Consider the following 25,411-nt stretch of genomic DNA (forward strand, 5'->3'; position numbering starts at 1 on the left):
GACTGAAGTCTCCACTCTGATCAGTATTTGACCCAGGTATGAAAATTCTTTTACTATTCCTGTTTCCTCATTATCTAGGTTGACTCTGTGTAATTTTTCTGTGGTCATTATTTTTGCTTTTTTTCTATTCAACAATAGGCCTGCCTTGCACTTTCCTCCTTGATCTTCCTTAGTAGTTGTTCCAGGTCTGTGATGTTTTCGGCTAGTAGTATGGTATCATCTGCTTGTCTCAGATTGTTGATATTCCTTCCTCCTATTTTTACTCCTCCTTCTTCTGTGTCTAAATACTACACAATAAAACTTTAATTTGTACCCCACTTTTCTGTAAAAGAACAATCAAATCGGCTAACATAGTTAAAACATCCAACATACAATGCTTATTACATATAATATTACAACCCCACCCCCAAAACAGAATTAAACACATTAGAATTAAAATTAATTTTTAAAATAAGATATTAGCAACAATATAAACAATGGGCAGAGTGGCAGTGTGATATAAGACCTGAGGGAGTAATCATTCTATAGCCGAGTGCTTTTATTCAGGAAAGGCCTGCCGGAAGAGATCTGTCTAAACTGGTGATTTGACACATCTCATCCAGTAGGCCATTCCAGTCTGGGAGTGGTTGCAGAAAGGTCCTCTAAGAGGTTGCAGTTAATCAGGTCTTTAAAGGCTGCAATAAATTCCTCCCAGAGGACCTGAGTGTGCAGGGCGGATTATATGGAAGTAGGTGACCCCTTAAATAGGTTGGATCCAGGCCATGTTGAGCTTTATGGTAATAACCAACACCTTGTACTGTGGCCAGAAACCAATAGGCAGCCAGTGGAGTGATTTCAATATTGGTGTTATGCAGTGTTGCCAATTTCCGGGGAATTTAATTTCTTTCCAGGGATTTTGACTGAATAATAATAGTAATTATTGGGGAATTCCAGAGATTTTGGTAAAACATTATGGGGAATATCTTCGATGCTTAGAATCATAGAGCTACATATGCTCCAGCTGCCTAAATAGGCAAGCAGCAGGCCTTCAGGTGTGTCTGATCACAAACACGCTTCTGATAAAGCCTCTGTGATATTTGAAGGCCCTCTCTTTTGGCTCGACACTCCCTGAAGGTAGACACACTTTCCTCCACAGCCTCGGCTTCAGGCAGACTTAGCTGCTGAACCTCTCAAGGGGCCACAGACTCTGCTCTAGCAGAGCTAGGGCCAGCCTCAGGCTCTCCAATTACCGGTTCAGGTCCCAGGGGCTCTGGCTCATCCTCCGAGTTGTCCTCCAGGCTGGGCATGACAAAATCACAATCAAAGCATACCTGACAGATGGCCATCCAGCCTGTTTAAAGACCTTGCTTGTTGGCAACACTGGTGTCATGTGGTCACTCCTAGTTTTTCTGGTGACCAGCCTGGCTGCCATATTCTGTACTAATTTAGGTTTCTGGATTAAGCAAAAGTGTAGCCCATGTAGTACAGCGCATTGCACAAATTGAGCTATGAGGTTACCAGTCCATGTACTACAGTTTTGAGGTCTCCTGGCTCCAGGTGCATATTCTGCATACAAGTTGGTTGACAAAATGCAGCCTTATCTGACCCCTTTGCCAATTGGGAACCATTCTGTTTTTTCCATGGTCTCCGTCCCGACAGTGAGTACAGATTCCTTGCCAGGACTATCAGATGTGTTGGCACTGCCATGTCTTTAAGGGCGTTCCATTATTATTATTATTATTATTATTATTATCTTTTATCTACCTTTCTCCCAATACAGGGACCCAAATGCCATTGGGCTTATCCTTAAGGAGAGCCAGAGAGAGAGAGAGAGAGAGAGAGAGAGAGAAACTGCTGGACCTGATCTCCTTCCCCACCACCATTCCCTTCTCCTTTTGTGTCATGTCTTTTTAGATTGTAAGCCTGAGGGCAAGAAACCGTGTAAGCCGCTCTGAGAGCCTTTAGGGCTGGGGAGCGGGGTATAAATACCACAATGGGTAAATAAATAACTTAGTATGAATATTTGAGAAGGCAGAATAGTTAATAGCAGAGGGAGGAGGTGTTTGTGTGTGTGTCTTGTGTCTGTTGGGGGCATAGGCCTTGGTGGCAGCCCAGCCTTTCCCCTCCCTCTCCTTGTTCCTCTTCCCAGCCAGGGAACCGTGTCCCTCAGGGGCCTGTGGGGCGGGAGAGTCCAGTCAGCGGGGGCATCTGAGGGGCCTGTAACTCCCTGGGGACTAAGACTGGCGACGGTTGCAGCAGCAGCAGCAGCAGCAGCAGCAGCGGAGCCCTTGCTGTGCGCGTGAGTGGGGCGAGAGACTGAGGGCGGGGGAGCATTCACATATGGAGCACTTGAGGGGGCGCGCGCGCAGGGAGCCCAACCGCCAATGAGGGAGGAGAGGACGCCATCTTGTAGCCTCAGAGAGCGAGGCCGAGGGCTTCCCCTCTCTACCCCTCCCCCGTCAACGTCCTCCTGAAAAGTGTACTTATACTATATATATATGTATACTATTGAAGGAGATACTTGCTTATAGCGTCACTATATATAAGTATACCATATAAAAGTATATATATCTATACACACATACTTGGAACTATATATACTATTGAAGGAGATACTTGCATATATATATAACTATGTATGCTCAGCCAGGAGAAGGGGGGAAGCGTTCGCCTCAGTGGCCATTTGCCTGACAAGGAGCTTAAAAGTGACGACTCTTCCCCGCTTGCCTGAGGTTAATTGGCGCCCCTCCTAGACACACACACAACCTCCTCCGGTCCTCCACAGCCTCCACCACCAACCGACCCCACATGTGGGATATATATTCTGTGGTGTGTGTCCAAAATGGAGGGCGTGACCAAAATATAATAATAAAAAAGCTCCAAACACCTGAGCAAATGCATGCTTCTGAGTCAGGCTCGAAATGGAGGGCGTTTGGGGATTTCCAATACTGGGGATGGAGGACAGGTCCTGGAAAAAGGAGGACACCTGGTTGCTTTGGGCATGATCAAAATGGAGGGCGTTTTAGGATTCTCAAAGCTGAAATGGAGGGCGTGCCTGGGTGGTAGTGGAGGAACTTCTCTGAAGGGAGCTTGTTTGGTTGTTTAAAATAAAACGAAGAAAACAACAACGGAGACACTTGCGCTGGCTCTTAAGAGGCATTGCTTTTATTAGAAACTTGGACACATATCCTCAAGTAGACCTCGGGGAAGTTACCTTTCTTGGCAATAAAACTCCCAGGGTCCTCCCAGGCAGCATAGCCAACATTTCCAAGCTCCTCAACTGCCTTTCATTTGGAGGGATTTTAAAAATTATATATATATATATATATATATATATATATATATTTCTGGTTTCTTTTTAAATTGACTCTTTCTGGGAGCTGCTTTGGGTCCCACTTTGGGAGAAAGTTGGCATTAGTTTTTCATGTCCCATGCTCTCATATTCTGTTTCCCTAATTTGCCACCCTGATGCCCCTTAACTGAATGTAGTTTGAGATACCTGTCAAAAACATGCATACGTGGCGTTACAATCCTCCTCTACTCAAATCTATGGCCAGGCCATGCTAGTCTGTAGAATCGGTATGTAGAAGGATGTACCTAACAGTTAACAGCTGAAGGAAGGTCTGCCCAAGTAAAAAGAGGCCTTTCTGACAATGGAAAGAGAGCAGAGAGGAGGGCTAACCTAGTAGCACCTTTGAGACTAACTGAAAGAAAGAAGTTGGCAGCATGAGCTTTTGTAGAGCTCATGTCTACTTCCTCAGATGCATTACAGTCCTCCTCCATGTTTCTTTCAGGGAATTGCTTGTGTCTTTACTCTCCTCTGATCACGGCTTCTAGTCTTGAGGAATCTCAGTTATGTGGAAGTTAGCTGCCTGCCTACAATAAAAATAATGTCTACCCCAAAAGAAGTGGGATGATATTCCCTCCTATTCAAGCACTGAATAAGAAGCAATGCTGAAAATGACTCTGCTTATGACAGAAGGAGGGAAGTATAACGTGAAGTTTTTATTGAAGCCACCTTCTCTCAGAGTGACCAGACATCCTCCTTTTCCAGGGCTTGTCCTACATTTAATCCTTCTGTCTAGGAGGAATTTCAAAATATCCTCCATTTTTAGCATGACTATGAAGCATGAATTTACATTTATATTTGTGTTTGTAACTTTTATTTTGTGATGCGCTACATTTTTTCTTGAATGGCCTACATTTTGTGTTGCCTTGTCCTCCTTTGCAGTTATGGCATCTGGTCACTCTGCCCTATCTCCTTTCCTCAGCATGTGATCCCAGCTACTGTAGTCTACTTCAATTCATGGTGACTCTATGGATGAGAGACCTTCAAGTAACCCTGCCCTCAACAGCCCCACTCAGTTCTTATAGACTCAGGGTTGTGGCTTCCTTGATTAGTGTCTATCCATCTGGAATGCAGTCTTCCTCTTTTCCTACTGCTTTCTACCTTACCAGACATCATTGTTTTTTTCTACTCTGTCATGTCTTCTCAAGATATGGCTAAAGTACAACAGAAGTCATCTTGGCTTCTATGGAGAGATAAGTCTTGATTTGCTGTAGGACCCAGTTGATTAATCCTTTTAGCAGTCTATCATATCTGTAGAACTCTTCTCCAGCACCACATTTCAGATGAATTAATTCTCTTCCTAGCCACTTTCTTCACCATGCTTCAAAATTGAAACTATGGCATGGACTAGTTCTAGTTCCTTCATGGCAACCCTTTCAAGTCCTCACCTTCTGATTTCTTGACTGCAGTCTCCATTCTGATTAATGACAGCCAAGGCATGGAAAATCTTAAACTATTTCACTATCTTCCTCATCTGATTTAAAGGTATGTAAACCATCTGTGGCCATTATTTTTGTTTTTTTAAAAGTTCAGCTGTAAACCCTCCTTTGCACTTTCTAGAGTAATCATTCCAAGTCTTTGTTATTTTTGCTTGTAGTATGATGTCATCAGCATATCGTATATTGTTGAAATTCCTTCCTCCAATTTGCATGCCTCCTTCCTCTGAGTCTAATCCTGCTTTATGTATAATTAATATACAAGTTAAACAGATAGGGTTATAAAATTTAGCCTTGCCTGACCCCCTTGCCTATTGGAAACCATTTAATTTCTCTGTTTTCTGTCCTGACGGTAGCCTCTTGTCCTGAGTACATGTTACAGACAATCAAATTTTGTGGCTCGCCCATTTCTTTAAGAGCAATTGGTAGTTTTTCATGATCAACACAAAGGCTTTGCTATATAATCTATGGCCCGGTACAGACAGGTCTATGGGGCGCCCTCGTCACATGCTAGGGGTTGGCCAAGGACGCTCCGCCCACACATGCCTCAACCCTAGCATGTGACGAGGGCGTCAAAATGTTGGCGCCCTGTACAGATGGGTGCTGCTATCATTACATAAGTGCCGTGTGGCGTCTGCATGGTGCCGCGCGACACTTACGTAATGAGTGCGCCACTGATGCACTAGTTACACTGCTACCACGGCAGAAAACCCGCAAGGGTTGTCCGCTGCATTTTCCCCCCCAGTGGAAAACTAGGCACTTTTGGGGCGGTCTGTACTAGGCCTATAAAAACGGGGCTGATTTTCAGCTGAAATTCTTTCATGCTTTCCGCTGTCCAACATTATCCATCTCTAAATGGTTCTTCCTTTAATGAATCTGTCATCCCTTCATTTTCTTTATAGTTCTTCATTGTATTGTTTCCATCATCTTTTAATTTGTACTTGGTCATGTTGTTTGGTCCCCTCTTGGTTGTAGAGCACTGCTTCCCAGCCTTTGGGTCTTCATATATTTTGGGTTTCAGCTTCCATAATTGCTGAATGTTGGCCAAGTTGGCTGGGATCTCTGGAATCTGAAGTGCAGAACTAATGGAGGCCCAAAAGTCTGGGAACTAAAATAAACAGCTTTATTTATATACCACTTCATGCTGAACTAGCAGTGTCTAAGCGGTTTACAACTGTAAGCTAATTGACCCCAACAATCTGGGTACTCAGTTTAGCGACCTCGGAAGGATGCAAGCCTGAGTCAAGCTTGAGCCCTTTCGCTGGCATTGAACTCGTAACCTTATGGCTTTGAGTGAGTGACTGCAGTACAGGCATTTAACCACTGTGCCACCAGGGCTCCTACTGTTGTAGAGCATCCCCACTCTTGGTTTAAATGGTCACAAGTTGCTGAACAGTTGCATTCAAGGATCTGACCCTATTTCTAGTACCATTTAATTTTTCTTCTTGTCTGTCTTTAACTGCTTGGCGAGTTTAATCTGTCATCCACTGAGGCTTTTCTTTTTTCTGGTTGCAGATAGTGTCTTTTTACATTCCTCCCTGGCCATGTCCCTGCCTTCTGCAAAGAGTACTTCTAGCTCTATGTCAATTAGGCTTAATAGTGCAAATCTGTTTTTTTACATTATCTTTAAATTATATGATGAAGTTCTCAGGTTGCATTTTGGCACAATGGTTCGTTTAGTGTTGTTCTCAGCTTTACTTTAATTTTTTTTATTTTAGCAGGTCATGGTTAGTGCACAATCTGCTCCTGATCTTCGTTTTGCAGAGAGAATGGAGCTTTTCCATGTTCCACTTCTGTTTCCAATTATCTAGTCAATTTGATTTCTACATTGGCCATCAGGTGGTGTCCATGTACCATATTGCCTTTGTGGTTGCTTGAAGAATGTGTTTGTGATGAACAAACTGTTGGCCTCACAAAATTCAATCAGTTGCTCTCTTGGATTATTTCTTGATCCCAGGCCAAATTTTCCTACAGTTTTTTATTCTGCTCTGTTTCCTACTTTTGTATTCTAGTGGCCTATAGGTGGTATGTTTCTATGGATTTTGTCAGTAGGGTACACTAAATCCTTTACCTCAGATCAAATTTTTTTTATAGTTAGGGCTTCTCGCTTACTGGCAGACCAGTGACAGTAATGAGGGGAAAGGGGGTTGGGAGAATTTAACTTCAGGCTATCCTACAGGAAAAGCAAGAATTTGTATGTGAAGATTTTACACCCAATTTAAAGTTGCGTTATTTATAAGCAGGGACAAATAAATCAGAGAGCAAAAATTTATTTTATCATTCGGATAATTAAAACGAATGTCCTGTTTTTCTTTTTAGTACAACAGAATTAAGTCCTAAAACTATGATACAGATAGCTTCTATAGTCTTGGGTTCAAATGCATTTTAATGGAAAACACTTTTCCACTTCTTTTTCTAGGTCAAATCCTCGTATTGTTTGCATCAGAAGTCACACAGGGAAATATGTCTTACTTAATCAAAAGAGTTCCAAAATATAGTTTTGCCAATCACCTTCATAGAATAGGAGAATTATTAATTAAAATACATACAGTGAATGGTTCAAAAGCTTTCAGTGGACAGAAAATGAGAATACAAGCTTTTTCGCAGGTTAGTTTTGAAAACATGGACTCTTTCAGTTATGTGATAGTTGGAGCTGGATCTGCAGGGTGTGTCTTAGCCAACCGGTTGACCGAAGATCCTCACAGCACTGTTAAACTTCTGGAAGCAGGGCCAAAAGATACAATTTTAAACAGCAAACTGTTACTGTGGAAGATTCATATGCCTGCTGCACTGACCTACAACCTATGTGATGAGAAATATAACTGGTATTACCATACAACACCACAAAAGCACATGGATAATCGCATTATGTACTGGCCCAGAGGAAGAGTTTGGGGGGGTTCCTCATCTCTCAATGCCATGGTGTACATTCGAGGCCATGCAGAAGATTATAACAGGTGGAGTAAGGAAGGGGCTGTTGGTTGGGACTATGAGTTTTGCTTGCCTTATTTTAAGAAAGCACAGACTCATGAGCTGGGTGCTGATCTTTATCGAGGTGGGAATGGCCCTCTCCATGTCTCCAGGGGGAAAACAAAAAACCTTCTTCATCGTGCATTCTTGGATGCAGCCCAACAAGCTGGGTACCCTTTCACAGAGGATATGAATGGTTTTCAGCAAGAAGGTTTTGGCTGGATGGACATGACAATACACAAAGGTTAGCCTTAAAACATTCTGTTTGGATCCTTACAGTAACTCTGTATAGACTCCTCACAGTTGTTTTGAAATTGTGTTCTTGGAACACAGTTCCAAGCTCTGTGATTCATCAAATTGATTTTTCAATTCATTGGAAATGGAATTGCTTATTTTGGCTGCGAGAGAGAGTTTTAGATTATGGTCAACTCCTCACTGCCAACTTTAGATACCTTGTAAAATAACCTTTGACTTCTTGGATTTATGCTTCATTTGAAATCAAATTTAAATGCTTGCAGTTCTCGCAAAAATTTCCTCCACAAGGTTTCCCAGACATCCAGAGGAGGTTTTGATGATAACTGCAGTGCTATGGGTGAGCCTGGGGAGATTAATAGCTCCTTCCTGCTCCACTGAAGTTCTATCACTAGAATGACTGCACTGGATCCTTTTGCCTGGAGGTGGGGGGAGATGTATATGCACACAAAACCTTCTATGGATGGGTTGGTAGCTCACCAGTTGCTGGACTGGAGTTAAGAGAATAAAGAATATATAATAACACTAGAAATACCAAATTATTTTTAGAGCACAATACATAATACAATGTAAGTTTGCACATTACTTTGGTAACTGCTTCTATTAAATGAAAATGTATTTTATAGGTCAAAGATGGAGCTCAGCTAGTGCCTACCTTCACCCTGCATTATCCCGCCCAAACTTGTCTGCAGAAGACAGCACACTTGTAACAAAAATTTTGTTTGAAGGCACCAAAGCCATTGGCATTGAATATATTAAAAATGGAGAAAAGAAAAGGGTAAGATTATTTTTAATTTCTGCTTTGCTTGAAGAGAGAAAAATATCTGAAAAAGAATTATAAGTAAGCAACCTGTGGTGTTATGGTTTGAGTGTTGGACTATGACTCTGGAGGCTAGGGTTTGAATACTTCCTTAGCCATGCAAACCCACTGGGAAAGATTGTGCAGGTTACACTCTCCCATCCTCAGGAAAGCAAAGGCAAAAACAACAACAACCACCTCTGAACAAATCTGGCTAAGAAAACTCTGTGATAGATCCACTTTAGGATCACCTTAGGATGCTTAGGATGAGTTAGAAATTATTTAAGGCACACCAAAGCAACACAACAAATCTATTTTTAGTGCTGTAACTAGGTTGTTGAAATTGATGAGTAAACTTCAGTTCATTCATTAATCGAGAAGCAATGCTGAAATAGTGTGATCAAGGAGTAGTGCAAATGCTGCTGCACAGAGGTATTTCTCGGGGAGAATTTTATTGGACAAAAATGAAGAATGAAGTTGTACAAATAGTTGTAGTATTACAGTAGTACTGTATTACAGTAGTACCTTGGGTGGGGAATCACCTCATACAAGAATCCAATAAACATATAAACCAGATTTTCTTGGACCAGGTTTTAATCTCATCGGGGAATGTTCCTAATTCAGCAACTGTAGAAACTGTAGAGACTCTGGCTACTAGACCTGCACTAACTGGTGGATTCTAAACCCAGGAAGCAATTAATAGTAATAGCACTTAGCAAAATACTTACATTTCTATACCACTTTATAGTGCTAAGCATGCTCTAAGTGGTTTACAATGTGTTAGCCAGTTGCCCCCAAAAGCTGGGTATTATGTGAAGTCAAAGGCTTTCATGGCCGGCATCCATAGTTTTTTGTGAGTTTTTCAGGCTATGTGGCCATATTCTGGAAGAGTTTATTCCCGATGTTTCACCAGTATCTGTGGCTGGCATCTTCAAAGATACTGAAAGATTCTCTGAAGATGCCAGTCACAGATACTGGCAAAACATCAGGAATAAACTCTTCCAGAATATGGCCACATAGCCCAAAAAACTCACAAAAAACTAAGCTGAGTACGCATTTTACTTTACTGACCCACGAAAGAATGGAAGACAGAGTCGACCTGGAGCCCTGCAGTGTTGAACTCACAATGTTTGGCTCTAGTATTGGCATTTAAACACTGCTCTACCAGGGTTTAGGCAAGGGAAAAAAATATCAAGGATTGAGCTTCTGGCATGAGGCATGAAGCTTGAGGGATGAAGAGAAAAGGAGAGCTTGAACTACCATATATACAAGTCAATCTCATGTATAAGTTAAGGGAAGGTTTCAGGGTCAAATCCTGGATTTTGATATGATCCATGGTTAAGTCGAGGGTAAAACTTAGGGGGTTATAACAGAGCATGGAAACGGAACAACACCATTTTCATCCCTCTTTCTCTGTATCTCTCCCAACCACCAAACACCACTTCCCAGCTGCTGGCGGAGAGGTTTGAAAAATCAGGTTGGAGAGGAAAGGAAATGGAGTTACATGGGGTATTTCTTTGATGGGAGGAGAAAGCTTTAACATCAGACTGGGAAGGGACAGAAGTGGAGCTAAAAGGGGAGTTTCTTTGATGGGAAGAGAAGGCTTTCAAATTGGACTGGGAAAGGACAGAAGTGGAGCTAAAAAGGGTGTTTCTTTGATGGGAAGAAAAGGGCTTCAAATTGGACTGGGAAGGGAAAGAAGTAGAGCTAAATGGGGAGTTTGATGAGAAGAGAAGGTGTTCAAATTGGACTGGGAAAGTCTTACACACACACACACACACACACACACACACACACACCTTCCTGCCTTGAGGCACAAAGAGTGGGGCATCATGGCAGCACTTGTTTCAGGATCTTTCTAACCAGTATTAGTGTATTGACCCATATATAAGTCGACCCATGATTTTAGGGTCAATTTTGGAGAAGAAATTTCTTGACATATAGTCGAGTATATATTGCATGTTACAAAATGAAATGGTTGCCTATGACTAGCCTTCTTGGCTGTTCATGCTGAGCTATTCCTAAGCCACACTTTCCCAGTCATGGAAAGGCACGTTGTATTACCTACCTAAGGATGGAGAGGAATTTTGTAAAAATTCTCAATGAAAGAATATATTGCACACTTTCAAGGTTCATTGCAAGACAAAGGAAACCTTTCCTCCCAAACTGCACATCTGCAAGGTATTTAATACATGTCAGAAAATAATATGCACAAGAAAACATGTGTACAATTTAAAAGTGCAGACAATGAATAAGACTTGCAGTTGAAAAATGCACGTTTTCCTGGAACATTTTGGAAAGTTTTGGATTAGGTTTTGATGGGGCATGGGTTGTAGGGGGAGGCTGATAAGGCGGAAGAGAAATAATCCCTTCACAGTTTTGCTTATGGAAGCAGATAGTACATGAATAATGAAACTGCATCCAAATCTGTTTTTTCTTCTTCATGTATTTTGTCTGTATACAGCATATGCACATTTTGTTTCCAGACAAAGGCCTGAAACAGACGGGCAGACAGAGGTGGCTTCCAGCCATCCCGGGGGCATGACGTTTACACAAAGCATGTCCCCAGAGTGCCTGGAAATCACGCCAGGACCACGCCAGGGCCAGGAGTGGATCTTTTCTGCACCTATTTGGGACCACAGCGGGAGGCGCCCTTGGGGCTATGATGTGTGTTCACCATGGCCCCTGGATGATCAGGCTGGGAATGGCTTCTAGCCGCTCCTTTCTGCGTGCCTGCTTCGGCCCTAAGTCAGATATGAATTCTTTGTTCAAATGAAAATTGTATACACATCTTCTCACCTGAATGATTCACCTGTGTGAATAGCATAATGGGTGTGTGAAGATGGCGGCAGCATGATAGGGTGTGATCTAAAGAGCTCTGGCATTTTCCCCTTCTAATCAGGTCTTACCTAGGGTTTTTAAAGTTCTAATTTGCCTAGTTGTCTTGTTTTGCCTAGCTATTCCAACCCCTTCCTTATTTGTCATATTTTATTTTAACCTACCCTAACGTATCTCCTGTTTGGAGAAGCTTTAACTGAATTTGCTTATATATGCCATTTACTATCTTTCCTCATGCTGATTAGCTTGTCTGCTCTGTCAGTGGACTTTTGAGTACTATCAGAAGCCTCTGAAAGATTAAAAGCTTTTTCGAGAGCTTTTTGGGATGCTGCTTTGTGCTTTGGTTTGCTTATGCTAGTAGTGGCATTTAACTTTCCACGTTTTATCAGCGATTGTGGTTTAGTTATGTGGCCAAGAAGGAGGCTTTGTGAATGACCTGTTCCGTCATCCTTGCCACTTCCTATTCAAAGTTGGTGTAGAAAGAGAGAGGAAGAATAAGGCTCTGATTGAGAAAAAAAACTTTTTGGACAATATGTGACTAGGTAACTATGGCTGTAGCCAGAGACCAGAGAAGGCAACAGAGATTTAAAGAATCTGTCTCTCTACCCACACAAAAGACTGTTCTGGAATACTGTCTGCCATTGGAAACCAAAGGAACATTTATAGAGGCAATTTCAAGTAATGCCAACTCTACCCTTCTTTCTACTGAATCAGAGGCATTGAATTTTGTTTCTTTAGTGCAGTGGCCCCCAAATTGTACCCTTTAAGAGATTTTGGACTTCACCTCCCAGAAGCCTCAGCCATGTTGGCCAGTAGTCTGGGATTCTGGGAGCTGAAGTCCAAAATCCCTTAAAGAGCACGGTTTGGGGATCACGGCTTTAGTGAATTCAGTCCTGCAATGAACAGACTTTTTTCAATATTATATAGTATATACCTACTGTATATATTTGTGTACAAGTTGACCTCATGTATAAGTCGAGGGAAGGTTTTAGGGCCAAAATCAGAATTTTGATATGACCCATGGATAAGTCCAAGGTTAAACTTAGGCCCATTCTAGACAGGCCTTTAATACGCCCCCGTCACGTGCTAGGGGTTGGCCGAGGACCTAGCATCCATATCTATACACATGGGCACCGCCATTTTGATGTACCGGACGCTTAGCATCCGCACGTCCCCCTGTGCTTGCGACATCATGAGTGCGCCATTTGCGCACTCGTGTGTCGCAAGCACAACGCAAAAAGAAGCCACTTTTTGCAACATCTTTTTCTGCCGCCGGGAAGCCTCCCCGTTTGGAGGCTGAGGCTTCCCGGCAGCGGAAATGGAGGCAGCGACAGACCTCCCTTTTGGGGCAGTCTGTAAACCGCCTTAGGGACATCTAACAAAATATCTAAATAGAAAACACTACTTTCCTCTCTCCTCCATCTCTGGGCCTCTCCCAACCACCTAGCACCAATCCCCTGGTGCTGGAGGAGAAGGTTTTAACATTGGATTGAAGGGGGAAAGAATTGGGGGAGGGATAGGGTGTTTGTTTGATAGGGAGAGAGATCTGGAGGAGGAGGATGGGGAGAGAAGGTTTTAACATGGAAACCACTTCTTTCACTCTCTCTCTCTCTCTCTCTCTCTCTCTCTCTCTCTCTCTCTCTCTCTCTCTCGCCTGACGGCTGTTTTAGAAATTACTTCCAAGGCACACAGGGTGGTGCTTCTTTCAGGACCTTTCTAAGCAGTATTGCTGAATTGACCCATATATAAGTTGACCCAGCATTTTAGGGTCAATATTTGGGCATACATTTCTCGACTTATAGTCAAGTATACTGTATATGGTAATCAAGAACTTGATAACAACTCCACCAAACTGCAGACTGATATTTTCCTCAGCAGTGAGTTGGATTTAGAGAGTCATGTAGGGAAATTCTTACTGGATTGGGAATACAAAGCATGACTTTGCCAAGCAGGACAGCTACAGGAAAATTGGGGGACAATATACTTGAAGTTTCTCATCTTACTACTTTGATTCTGACTAGAATCATAGAACTGGAAGAGACCACAAGGGGCATTCAGTCCATCCCACAGCCATGCAGGAATTCACAATCAAAGCTCTCCCAACAGATGGCCATCCAGCCTCTGTTTAAAAACCTCGAAAGAAGGAGATTCCACCATAGTCAAAGGCAGCATATTCCACTGTCAACAGCTCTTACTGTCAGGACATTTTTCCTAATGTTTAGCTGGAATCTCTTTTCCTGATTATAATAGACCTGATTATAATAGACAAATGGCAAGAGGATCAAGCAATGGAAATAGATGGGGCAGACATAGTTAGGGGGAAGAATGAATTGGAAGCTGAATGTGAGGATTCAAGGGCAAATTTTGACCAAACAGGCAATGATTTAGATCTAATCATGATTTCTACAAGTGAGATGTCTTAGTCTAAGCCTCACTTTTATGTCCCTATATTTAATTGGTCATTAATGTGAGCGGATTCTTAATGGAAAGAAAAAAACAGAGATGCTATCTGAATTATTATCATTAGTTGGAATTTCAAGGAAGGATCTGGGAGGATTTGGCTTCTTGTGTTTATACTCTTTACGGCATAATGGAATAAGAGTTCTTATTGAACTGTCCTTCACTTTCATGGAGCACTGTAAAATCTTTTAGTCCTTATTACCTAACTTTACAAACAATAATGTGTCCTTTTAGTGGGGCAAGGACACTTTAAGCCAAAATTCTACATTTATTTATTCACATCAACAAGTCACTTTCCAAAGAAAAAAAGCTAACCATTTTGTTTCTGATCATCCCAAATGGGTTTGCACTTACAAAGAATCCTCATATAATGGCTGTATTGGTAGTAAAATCATGCCTTCAAATGTAACCTAACCAAATAATTTAAGTTTTCTTAAAGGATCATGGGCACTGGGTAGAACCACTTTCTCGGTGTGACGGTTGTAATCCCTTGATTCCTCTCAAAACCCATGTAAGAAGTACCCAACTCAGATATAAACAAACTCACTTCAGACAGAATTTTAACACGAACTTAGAGAACCTTCCTGGTCTGAGAAGAGGAGAAAAGGCTAAAGAAGATTTAGGGGAATTTCAAGATTTTCCCTTCCATTATCAAGAGCCAAGAAGCACACTTTCCATGACTGCACAGCTCAGAGTCAAAACTTTCCTTTTTGTTTTTCTCTTGGAATATTGCTGGGTGGCAAAATAAGATTGCAGACCAGGAATCTGGAAAATTTCATTCATCATTTGATATTCTGTGTCTTCAGGAAACCTGGATACCAGATATTTCTGTTTTATTTTATTTTTGTTACAAGGGTTTATTTCCTTTTTGCCCCCTGCAACAAAATTTTACAAGAGGGGAAGATCCAGGAGTAGTGTAGCCTGTGTTAGGTTCAGTGAAATGATGTTGTGGCTGAAATAATTTTTCAGTTTAAAAGCAATTTCACTTGGGGGCATTTCAGCTAAAACTTGGTCTATTGATTTTAGCAATGTTGAAAGTGATGTATGACAAAAATGGACTTAAATTCAGTTTATTGCACTGGTACTGTATTGGTGGTTCACTTAGGTAATTCAGCTGATCTGGTTATCTTTAAGTATTTCTTTTAACTTTTCCTTTTTAAAGAGAGAGTTACTAAAGTATTGTTATCCAGATAGCATAGATTGAAGTGGAGGTTTATTTTTGTCTAGACTAGGGCTTCTAGATTTCCAAATGAAAACTGAAGGAGAGGTTTATTCAGGAGAAACAAGGCATACATTTGGGTGTATAAGGAAACAATGATTGCATAAATTCATGCTCACAACAACAACACCCTTTATATACTGTAGTTCAGTTGTATGAAAGATGTCACGTACATTATTCAGGCCATCTTTACAATAGTCCTGTTAGGGAGACAGGTGGTAGCAGCAGTTATACTAATTGCAGCAGTGGTATTTGCCATAATGCAGATACATGGCCATGGAGTTTTAAACAGATCTTCTTTGCTGATAGCTCTCAATCATCCAGTACACTAAGAATTATTTAAAGGCTTAAAATTATACTCCTTGTTCCACTTGTTGCATTACTTCTACGGAACAAAGTCTTTTCTCTGCCTTCATCAAAACCATGTGCTCTAGATTTCCTGGAAAATGAGTTTAGAAATGAAGTACCTGGTATGCATGGCTAACCAGAGAGTGTTTACGAAGACGCTTGCTTTTATGGGGGAAGGATTACTTCAGGGTAAGGAGTAATAGTAACATCATAAACATCTAAACTGTGTATTTTAGAACCAGTACAAGGTTTTTGTTTTTTTGTTTTTTGTTCAGTACTGAACTTATTAAAAAATTTACATAGATAGGATTAGGAAATCAGATTAATCCTGGTGTTGAAGGAATGCATGTGTAGTGGCCACCCATGGTAGCCACATTGAAATAGAAATGGTATGTTGGATGTTAAGCAGTCGTCTCAGACTAGCCATCTAGAAGTCAAAAATACTGGGCCTACAGCAAGTAGTATGGAAATTGCCATAGATATGGCACTTGTTTTCTGAAAAGGCACTGCATGTTGCAGGGTATTGGTTTTATTCTAATTAAAGTTATCATTTTATTTTATTTTCAGGTTTTTGCTAGCAAGGAGGTTATTTTAAGTGGAGGTGCCATAAATTCCCCACAGCTACTAATGCTATCTGGAGTTGGAAATGCAGATGATCTCAAAAAATTAGGAATCCCTGTTGTATGTCATCTTTCGGGTTTGTACATAATAATATTAGATCAAATATAGTTCTGCTGCCTCTTATGTCAGGCCTACTTGCTTGCTTTTAGATCACATTTATATAATAAATTTGTTGTTTCTCATTTCTGCTAGGAGTTGGCCAGAATCTTCAAGATCATTTAGAAGTGTACATACAGCAGAAGTGCACTCAGCCTTTAACACTATATAAATCCCAAAAGCCTTTCCAAATGATCAAGATTGGCCTTGAATGGTTCTTGAAATGTACAGGTATGATTTAAAATTAGGTCTTGTTGTACTCTATTTTGACAGTGATACTATTTTGTTTTTAAAGTAAAAACTGAGTACCTATCCACTGTAACTAATGTACTTCAGACTACTGTGAATGGAAAGAACCTTTGACTACTGATGAATTATGGGTTAGATCCAAGTTTAAATGTTCTTACGTAGTTAAGAGTATTACTGAGATAAGGTATGTGAAATGAGCAGTATAGAATGCTAAGTGCTGCTGAAAAGCCCGTGCAGATTCATATCTTTAAGAGAAGCATTGTAAGAAGGGTTTAAAGGGGATGTTATAGTGTAGGAATGGAGGAGAGCCTCATTCAGCCTGAGAACCAAATTCAGGCTCATTACAAACGGGCACCCTAGTATGTGCTGAGTACATGCGAGAGTTAGAAAGGGGCGTCCTTTCCGGACGCCCCTAACCCTAGTATGTGCTTGGCGTGTACAAAATGGTGGCGCCCGTACTACACAGACGCCACCATCTTGATGTAGCGGTCGCTTAGTGTCCGCACGTCGCATGGCGCTAATGACGTCACGAGTGTGCCATTGGTGCCTTGCAGAGTCATTAGCGTGCCACAAGAAGAAGCTGCATTTTGCAGCTGCTTTTTTGCTGCGCGGAGGAGCCGTGCAATTTGGCCACTGAGGCTACTCCATGCAGCAAATGAAGGCGCTTTTCAGACCGCCCTTTTGGGCAGTTTGTAAAGCGCCTCAGTTTCAGGGAAGTTGCTGGAGACCGGATTCATGTTTAAAACTGTTTAAAATGGAAAACAACAGTATAAAAGCTGGAAAACCACAATGAAAGGAAGCGTGACCTTCAGAGGAATCCCAGAGAGTTCTGTTTGGACCCTGGGGGTGGGGGCAGATTAAGCCCCAAGGTCACATGTTCTCTCCTTGTCTTATTTCTTTGCAGATGTTCAAACCCCTCTCTGCACCTTTTTTTTCCTCACCATGTGACCAGAATACTTCCTTTGTCTTGGTCTGAATTCACAAAGCATCTGCCTGAGTTCACTCAAAACATATCATACCTGCTCTCACACCTGTGAAATTCACTGAGTATCTCCCTGTTCTTTCTTTGAATGTTGAACTCAGCACCACGCATACCTCCTTCTGTACAGTTCTCCCCAACAACAGTTATTGTAATTGGTTTATTTTGTCTGTTTTTTCAAATATTCAGAGCCACCTGTAGATTTCTACCACTATTCATATCATTGGTAATCACTTTACGTCCAAGAGGAAGTAGATAGCAATGGGAATTCCTTTGAGATTAAGACTCATAGAATCATAGAATCGTAGAGTTGGAAGTGTCCACAAGGGCCATTCAGTCCAACCCCCTGCCATGCAGGAAATCACAATCAAAGCATCCCCAACACATGGCCATCCAGCCTCTGTTTAAAAACCTCCAAGGAAAAAGACTCCACTCACTTCACAAACAACAAAATGGCCATGACAGGGGCATATTTAGCTGTGTCAATGTTAGGCCAGCATTAAAAATGACTATGCAGCAAAAATGTATAGTGCTGAACTAGATGATTAGTAAAACATTATGGGAAGGCCCTACATACCTTAAAGGCACCAGATCCCATGAGATCTTAAAAGCTAAGCAGGGTCAGAGCTGATTGGTACTTGGATGGGAGGCTACCAATGAGTACCAGGTGCTGTATACTGTATTTCAAAAGATAGAACAGCCAAAACCACCTTTGAGTATTCCTTGTCAAAGAAAAACCTATGAAGTTTGTGGGCTCACCATAAGTCAATGGGCGATGTGAAGGCACATAAACACAACACATCACTCTTTTCTAGTTTTGAATGCATGCGTCCTTTTTTAATAAAATATTTATTCTAATGAAGTTTGCAGGAATTTTGCTGTCACCTACTCTCTTCAGTGGTGTTGCTGAACATGTAATTTCTTCCTAAAATCTCTGTCCAAATATGTATTTCTGCTTTTAGTTTGTTGTGAAATGTTGTAAGCTAAAGCTGTGAAATAAGAAGTGAGTACAACTTGCTTTTTGTTTTCCCATTTTAGGATGATATAATGAAAACATTAAACACACTGTACAGTCAAACAAGCTCTGCTCTATGGACCTGATGTAGAAGGTTGACTCAAGTGGAAATTAGGAACAACTACAGTACTTTATGCTGATTATGGGCAGTATATATTGCACTGTGTGATGTAGGATGCTGTCATTGAAAAAGTTATGTGGTTTTGTTTTGTTTTTTTACTTTGATTTTTGAACCTGGTCAATGTTGTCCCCATCTTCAGGTGATGGAGCCACTGCCCACTTGGAGACTGGTGGATTTATCAGAAGTCGACCAGGAGTTTCTCATCCAGATATTCAGTTCCACTTCCTCCCTTCTCAGGTGATTGACCATGGACGTGTTGCTTCCCAGATGGAAGCTTACCAGGTGAGTAGTACAAGGCATAGTCAGACATGCATTCTAGAGTTTAGGAGAGCTGATTTCAGTAAACTTAGAGAAGTACTAGGGGTGATCCCATGGTCAGGAATATGAAAAGAGAAGGGAATTCAGGATGGATGGGAGTTTCTCAAAAGGGAGATACTGAAGGCACAATTTAAAACAGTTTCAGTAAGGAAGAAAAATGGGATGTGTCTCAAGAAACCAGGATGGATGACTAAGAAACTTTCAACTGAGCTAAGTTTTAAACGGAACATGTATAAGAAATGGAAAAATAGGGAAATCATGAAAAAGGAATTCAGACAAATTGCAAGCATATGTAGGGATAAAGTCAGAAAAGCTAAAGCACAGAATGAACTCAGGCTTGCTAGAGAGGTTAAGAACAATAAAAAGGGCTTTTTTGGGAGCTGGGGATGTTTAGCTTGGAGAAAAGAAGGTTGAGAGGTGATATGATAGCCCTGTTTAAATATTTGAAGGGATGTTTTCTGATGCTCCAGAGAACAGGACCCGGAACAATGGATGCAAGCTACAGGAAAAGAGATTCCACCTCAACATTAGGAGGAACTTCCTGACAGTAAGGGCTGTTCAACAGTATAACACACTCCCTTGGAGTGTAGTGGAGTCTCATTCCCTCTAGGTCTTTAAACAGAGGCTTGATGGCCATCTGTTGGGGATGCTTTGATTGAGAGTTCCTGCATGGAATGGGGTTGGATTGGAGGCCCTTGTGGTCTCTTCCAACTCTACAACTCTATGATTCTAAGGACACAAATCACCATGCAGAAGTTTCTAATTGTCTAGTGCACCCAAAATATGCAAAATATCCTGTAACTACCACATTAATACCTTGTTTTAAATTAAAGGTGATTTTAATTTATTTATGGATCTCTTTGTGACTGTAGCTTGTTTTCTTGGTTTCTTAACTGACATTAAGCCCAAGTTCCCAGTTTGGGTGGAAGAGGGAACTCTATATTAATACATATCAAGATTTTGGTTGTCAAGCATATGATGAGAGATGAGAAAGGAATGTGTGGCCCCTATGCTCATTCCTAGTTTCAAAAGCTAAGGTTTATGAAACCTGGGAAGACAGCCAAATTATGCCATACTGTGTCTGAACAATTTATAAGGAAAACCCAGTTTCAACAATCTGACCAGAAATAGCAACTAGATGACATATTTCAGATCTTTTCTGTGGGTTGTTTCAGGTCCATATTGGTCCCATGCGGAGTACCAGTATAGGATGGCTAAAGCTGAAAAGTGCTGACCCCAGAGATCATCCTATCCTTGAACCAAACTACTTATCAACAGGTAAATGCAGTGTTTGCTATGTATTGTACTGTTATCTTTTTCGGTCCCAACCCAGTTACTTACTGAACACTCCTATCTCCATATATAGACACCGGTGCTTTATCTTTGTGCCTGCCCTGTTTTTGTTTGTAGTGTTGTTTAACAAATGGAGCTACAAAATCCTGAAGTGTTAGAGTACTTGAGCTAGAATAACCTTTTTAGTTTTACCAATTTATGAAGAACAGGCAAAAAACAAGGGGGTAGAGAACTGAAGAAAACCCTTAGCTTTATCAAAATAAAGAAAATTATTTGCCTCATTTAGTCCTTCATAGAATCAAGTGCTTATTCCCATAAAAAGAATTCAAAAAAGGAAACCAAGACTAGGGATTGTATTGATTTGATACTGTACATAGTCTTACATGAAAGTCAACCTGTTACAAAGAATTTGAGGAAAGTACATACAGTATGACCCCACTATCCATGGGGGATATGTTCCCAGACTTACAAGGCAGTAGTCTGACAGATATGGGGATTGTATTGCATATGAACTCTATTTCTTAAACATTTAATCTATCATACTAAAATAAATATTACATAACTGATTTGCAAAAAAATCAATTCCCGCCACCCCTGAATTTTTCCTGATTCCCCCCCCCCCCCCCCGGGCCTTACACTCCACCTGCACAATACAGAATGCCAGTCATAATTGCCTAGGTATCCTCTTCCTACTACAATCATTAAATAATTTCATGTACTCAGTTTTCCCAAATGACCACTAAATTTGTAGCTTCCAGGTGGGTGAAGGCCCAACTGAATTGGTTGTTTAAAATAATCCAACACAGCCATGATTTAAATATCCAGACTTTTTTGTTTACAGTGCTTTTTACATACTGGGGAGGGGTTAGGATTGCTCTATCCACGTGAAGAGGAATCTTGAAATTACTGATCTGCTAAACAGCAAGAAACAGTTCTGACTTTTCAGTTGTTACTATTTTATACAATAGAAGATTTGTATTTCTGTATTAATGGCAAAAAGATAATTAAAAATATAAGACACTGTTTCCATCCCATACCTGTTCCATGTCTTGGTTCCATGTCTTTTACTTCCATTAGTGGGACATTGCCTATATGTAATAAGTAGACATAACTACAGTGTATTGTTTATACTAGGAATCACTGTTCCATCATCCTCCCCCCCTTTTCCCCCCCAGAAATAGATATCTGGGAATTCCGTCAGTGTGTGAAGTTGGCTAGAGAGATATTTGCTCAGGAAGCCTTCAATGAATTCCGTGGACCTGAAGTTCAACCAGGAAGCCATGTTCAGTCTGATGAAGAAATTGATGTTTTCATACGACAAAAGGCTGATAGTGCCTATCATCCTTCCTGCACTTGTAAAATGGGGCAGACTTCTGATGCTACTGCTGTGGTTGATCCTCAGACCAAAGTTATAGGAACAGAAAACCTAAGAGTTGTTGATGCCTCAATAATGCCTAGTATTGTCAGTGGGAATTTAAATGCCCCAACTATCATGATAGCAGAGAAGGCTGCTGATATCATCAAAGGTATGCCATCACTTCAAGAGAAGGATGTACCTGTATATAAACCCCAGACTCTGGAAACTCAGCGATAAATACCTCCAGATTTTTCTCCAGGATATAGAAGTTTCTCACCGTATAAATTTTGTCCTTATTTTTGCCATGAGAATAAATATCAAAAACTCTGTCTTATTTCATATTCCCAGAGTATAGCCATGTTAGTCTGCTACAGCAAAAACTAACAAGGGTCTTGTAGTATCTTTAAGACTACCACATTTTGGGGGATACACTTTTGTGGTCTGCACTGCCCTTCAGAGGCATCTAAAGAAGTGGTCTGTGGTCTTCAAAAACATATACCAAACAAAACCCATTAGGATGGAGTAGGTATGCTTCCTGTGGATGAATTGTCTCCCTTGTCTCACCAGCGACATGATCTGGCAATGACACTTATCCACTTCGCTTACCACCCATGGGAATCCCAGTTTGGTGAACCCAGCCATTATCTACTGGCAGCAAGGTGGGAGGGGGAAGGGAGAGACAACAATTAACATAAATCTATGAATCTACAAACAGCCATGAGCTACATACCTACTGAGAATGGGACGGGCAACTAATGCAGTTATCTGAATATCAGGCATACCATTGGGGAGACTTCATACAGGAATGGGGGCTGGACTTGATGAGTTTGTGCAGAGATCAGACGTGCTATGAACAAACTACGAGAAAGCTGACCTGACAACAGACATGAGCATCTTAAAATACTTCCCTTGCAGTGGACCATATGACAACATGGCTTACTTTAGATGCATCTTATTATTATTATTATCATCTTCTCAGATAACTTCATTTTAAAGAATAAAGAAAAGAAGAGAATCTATGAGATAATAAAAGGCTCTTGTCTGGAATCCTTTCAGAGTAAACAGTATCCCACTCATCAGGTTGTTGTTACTTCATGCTTGATAGCCCTGCACATCCACAGTGCAAAGTATAGGATGCACAGACACAATGAGCAATGGCAACATGCAACGCACAATAACTTGCAATGACAAGGCACAGATGAACATGATGTCTGTGCAACTCTGTTTCCCCTGCTATCAGAAGACTACATCTATTGCACAGTGTTGTAGTATGAGGTACATGTGTATCTGTCCCTAACGGAATGGCATCCCATAACTTACTTTGGAAATGTGGGACCATATTTTTCAACACACAGTTGACTGAAAAACTGGCTGGAGGGACAACTGCAGTCCCTCTAACCAGGTCTTGCTACCTGCTGTTGCTGTAAAGCACTGAAATTGTGGCACATTTGGCAGAAGAACAGTGTGCTGGAATAAGAATGCAATGGAGGACCAATTGTATCTGCCATTAACACTGTCCTGTAAGGAATTAGGTAAATCATTTCTGTTATAATTCTTCTTTCACTGAACACAGTTCACTAAAATGTAAAAATGTGTATCGCAGTCAATGTGATACAAATCTGAGCATTTTTAATACATTGAAACTTTGAGCCTTTATGGAGGGAAAGGTGAGCAGTTGTACATTCAAAGTGTTAAAATCAACAAATTATAGTATGCTGTAGTATTCAAAGACATAACTGTGTTAGTCTGCAAAATCAGTGTGCAAATTATATAAATGTTGAAACTAACAAAGTTATTCTGAAAGGTAGTACAAGATCACTTTGCACACGCTGCAAGGTATAATTTATTTTTTGTTGCTTTTGGATTGCAGAGCTTTTCAAAATCACCTCAAGTTTATTGTCCCACTATGATGTAAAATGAAAAGCAGAAATTGTTTATGTCACTACAGGTGAGACTCTAACTATGGACCTTATCACACTAGACGAATCCTGCTCAGAAACAGTATTTAAAAGTAGAAAAAAACATTTTTCAGACGATGTTTCTTCCAAACAGCGGAAAGATCCCAAAACTAAAAAGTTGTTATTTTTGTCCACTTTCCGTTCACTTTGTTTTTTCATTATTGCTGTTTGGTACAAAACACATCTGAAAAACCTCCCACATTTGTATATTTTTTCTAGAGCAGGATTCGTCTAGTGTGATAAGGATACAACACCCTTCAACATAGCATAAATATCTGCAAGCCTGCACTGTCCAGTCCCCACGTGGAACAACGATGTTGCAAAACATACAAATGGCTGGATGTTGTTGTACAAGATGCTGTTGGTAATGTGCAGTTCACAGCTATTGCAAATCCAATCCTTCCACAGTCTGAATAATCACTTGTCCTGTGGCAAGTAATTTGCCCTGAAGACATAGGGCATTTTAGGGTTTGTCTACATTATTTATCAATCCTGAATTCCTCCCAGGCTGACTGTATGTTATTTACACTTTGTTGTTGTTCTTAGCTGCTTTTAAGTCAATTTTGACTAATGACGACCCTATGGTTGAGACGTCTCCAAGCTGCCTCCCATCTTCTACCTCTCTGCTCATTTACTGTAGGCTCAGGCCCATGATCTTCCTGATTGATGTGTGGTCTTCTACTTCCCTCCCCCTTCCCCAGCATTACTATCTTTTCTAATGAGTCGTGCCTTCTCATAGAGACAGATCAAGCCTGGAAGCTAATATGACTAAATTGAGGCTGGCGTACTTTGGCTACATGTTCTAGGACCCAATTGTTTGTCACTATCCAGCCCCCAAACCAGAATCAAGTCTGGTCTTCACAACACCCAGACCCGATTCAGGGTTTCCACCCCCTGTCCTGCATTAAAAAGACTTACCCTTTGCTCTGGGTTTCCCAGACCTATGCGATTCCTGAGCTGCTCTGCGGGTGTGAGTTGTTTGTGGTCAGAACAAGTGCCTAGTGTTGATAACATGGCTGGGCACCTTGTTCTGAACTCAGAGTAACTCATGCCCACAGTGGCGGCACCAGCTAGATCACAGGAACCACGTGCAAAGGCAGTTGCCTGTTATTTGCTGAAAACCTGCTACAAGTAACGGACAGGAATTCAGGGCCAGCATATTCCAGGGTGTGGAGAAAACATAGAGTGGCAACAGTCAGTGGGCGTTTAGCCAAGAAAAGGTGGGGGCTACTCCCAGGAGTAAGTATAAATAGGAAAGGGGGGAGCATTTATGAGATAGATAGGGAATTGGATAGGAACCGATTGAGACAGAGTTCTGAGTAAGAGGAGTTTTATTAGACCCTGAGAGATTTTAACAGCCAAGGTGGCTGAGATAACACTGCTCAAGGGGGCAGTTGGAAGGTTGGCCTAAAAAGAGGTCAAGTGTGGAAATAGAATTGGTGTGGCTGGAAAAGGCATAAAGTAGCAACAAAGTTTTAATATTTTGAGTCCAATCAAAAGTAATTTGTGAAACTGTAACTGTTTAAGCACATAAACACTGTATCAATTTTTAATCCACCAGAAGAGCAATATTGTAACCAACTATCTTGTAAATAAAGTTTTCTTCTGTTGTGGTTCAAAGTATGGTCGCTTGAGGTATTTTAAGAAACTATAAGCCAAACACTACCAGGAGTTAATAATACTTTTATTGCTCAGAACACTCAAAATAGTGAGTGTCCTGTCATCCTATAGAGTGGCCCAGAGGTAAAGGAAAA

General features: G+C 41.1%; 1 protein-coding gene across 5 annotated transcripts; it reads left to right on the forward strand.

The window, feature by feature from the left end:
* Positions 1–1,618: 1,618 nt before the first annotated feature.
* Positions 1,619–25,258, forward strand: CHDH (choline dehydrogenase). Of its 5 annotated transcripts, none has more exons than XM_089522775.1 (8): positions 1,619–1,637; positions 7,184–7,978; positions 8,613–8,764; positions 16,218–16,347; positions 16,464–16,598; positions 18,871–19,013; positions 20,225–20,327; positions 21,518–25,258. In XM_089522775.1, the coding sequence occupies exons 2-8, from the start codon at positions 7,228–7,230 to the stop codon at positions 21,934–21,936; spliced, it is 1,833 nt and encodes a 610-aa protein (XP_089378901.1). In that variant the 5' UTR covers positions 1,619–1,637; positions 7,184–7,227; the 3' UTR covers positions 21,937–25,258. The 5 variants fall into 5 exon arrangements, with proteins under 5 accessions (XP_089378901.1, XP_089378866.1, XP_089378893.1 ...); XM_089522740.1 differs by lacking the exon at positions 1,619–1,637 and adding an exon at positions 2,167–2,278; XM_089522767.1 differs by lacking the exon at positions 1,619–1,637 and adding an exon at positions 2,254–2,272.
* The last annotated feature ends 153 nt before the right edge of the window (positions 25,259–25,411 follow it).

Source organism: Sceloporus occidentalis, unplaced genomic scaffold (assembly GCF_023333645.1).
Source record: "Sceloporus occidentalis isolate IW3139 unplaced genomic scaffold, rSceOcc1.0.p SCAF_1, whole genome shotgun sequence".
NCBI lineage: Eukaryota > Metazoa > Chordata > Lepidosauria > Squamata > Phrynosomatidae > Sceloporus > Sceloporus occidentalis.

What these genes read in the sequence shown, in the direction of transcription:
- CHDH (XM_089522775.1), top strand. Translation starts at nt 7,228, where the DNA reads ATGTCTTACTTAATCAAAAGAGTTCCAAAATATAGTTTTGCCAATCAC. An exon ending in AAAATGGAGAAAAGAAAAGG is followed by an intron (nt 8,765 to 16,217) that starts GTAAGATTATTT and finishes TTTTATTTTCAG; the next exon opens with GTTTTTGCTAGCAAGGAGGT. An exon ending in ATGGTTCTTGAAATGTACAG is followed by an intron (nt 16,599 to 18,870) that starts GTATGATTTAAA and finishes CCCCATCTTCAG; the next exon opens with GTGATGGAGCCACTGCCCAC.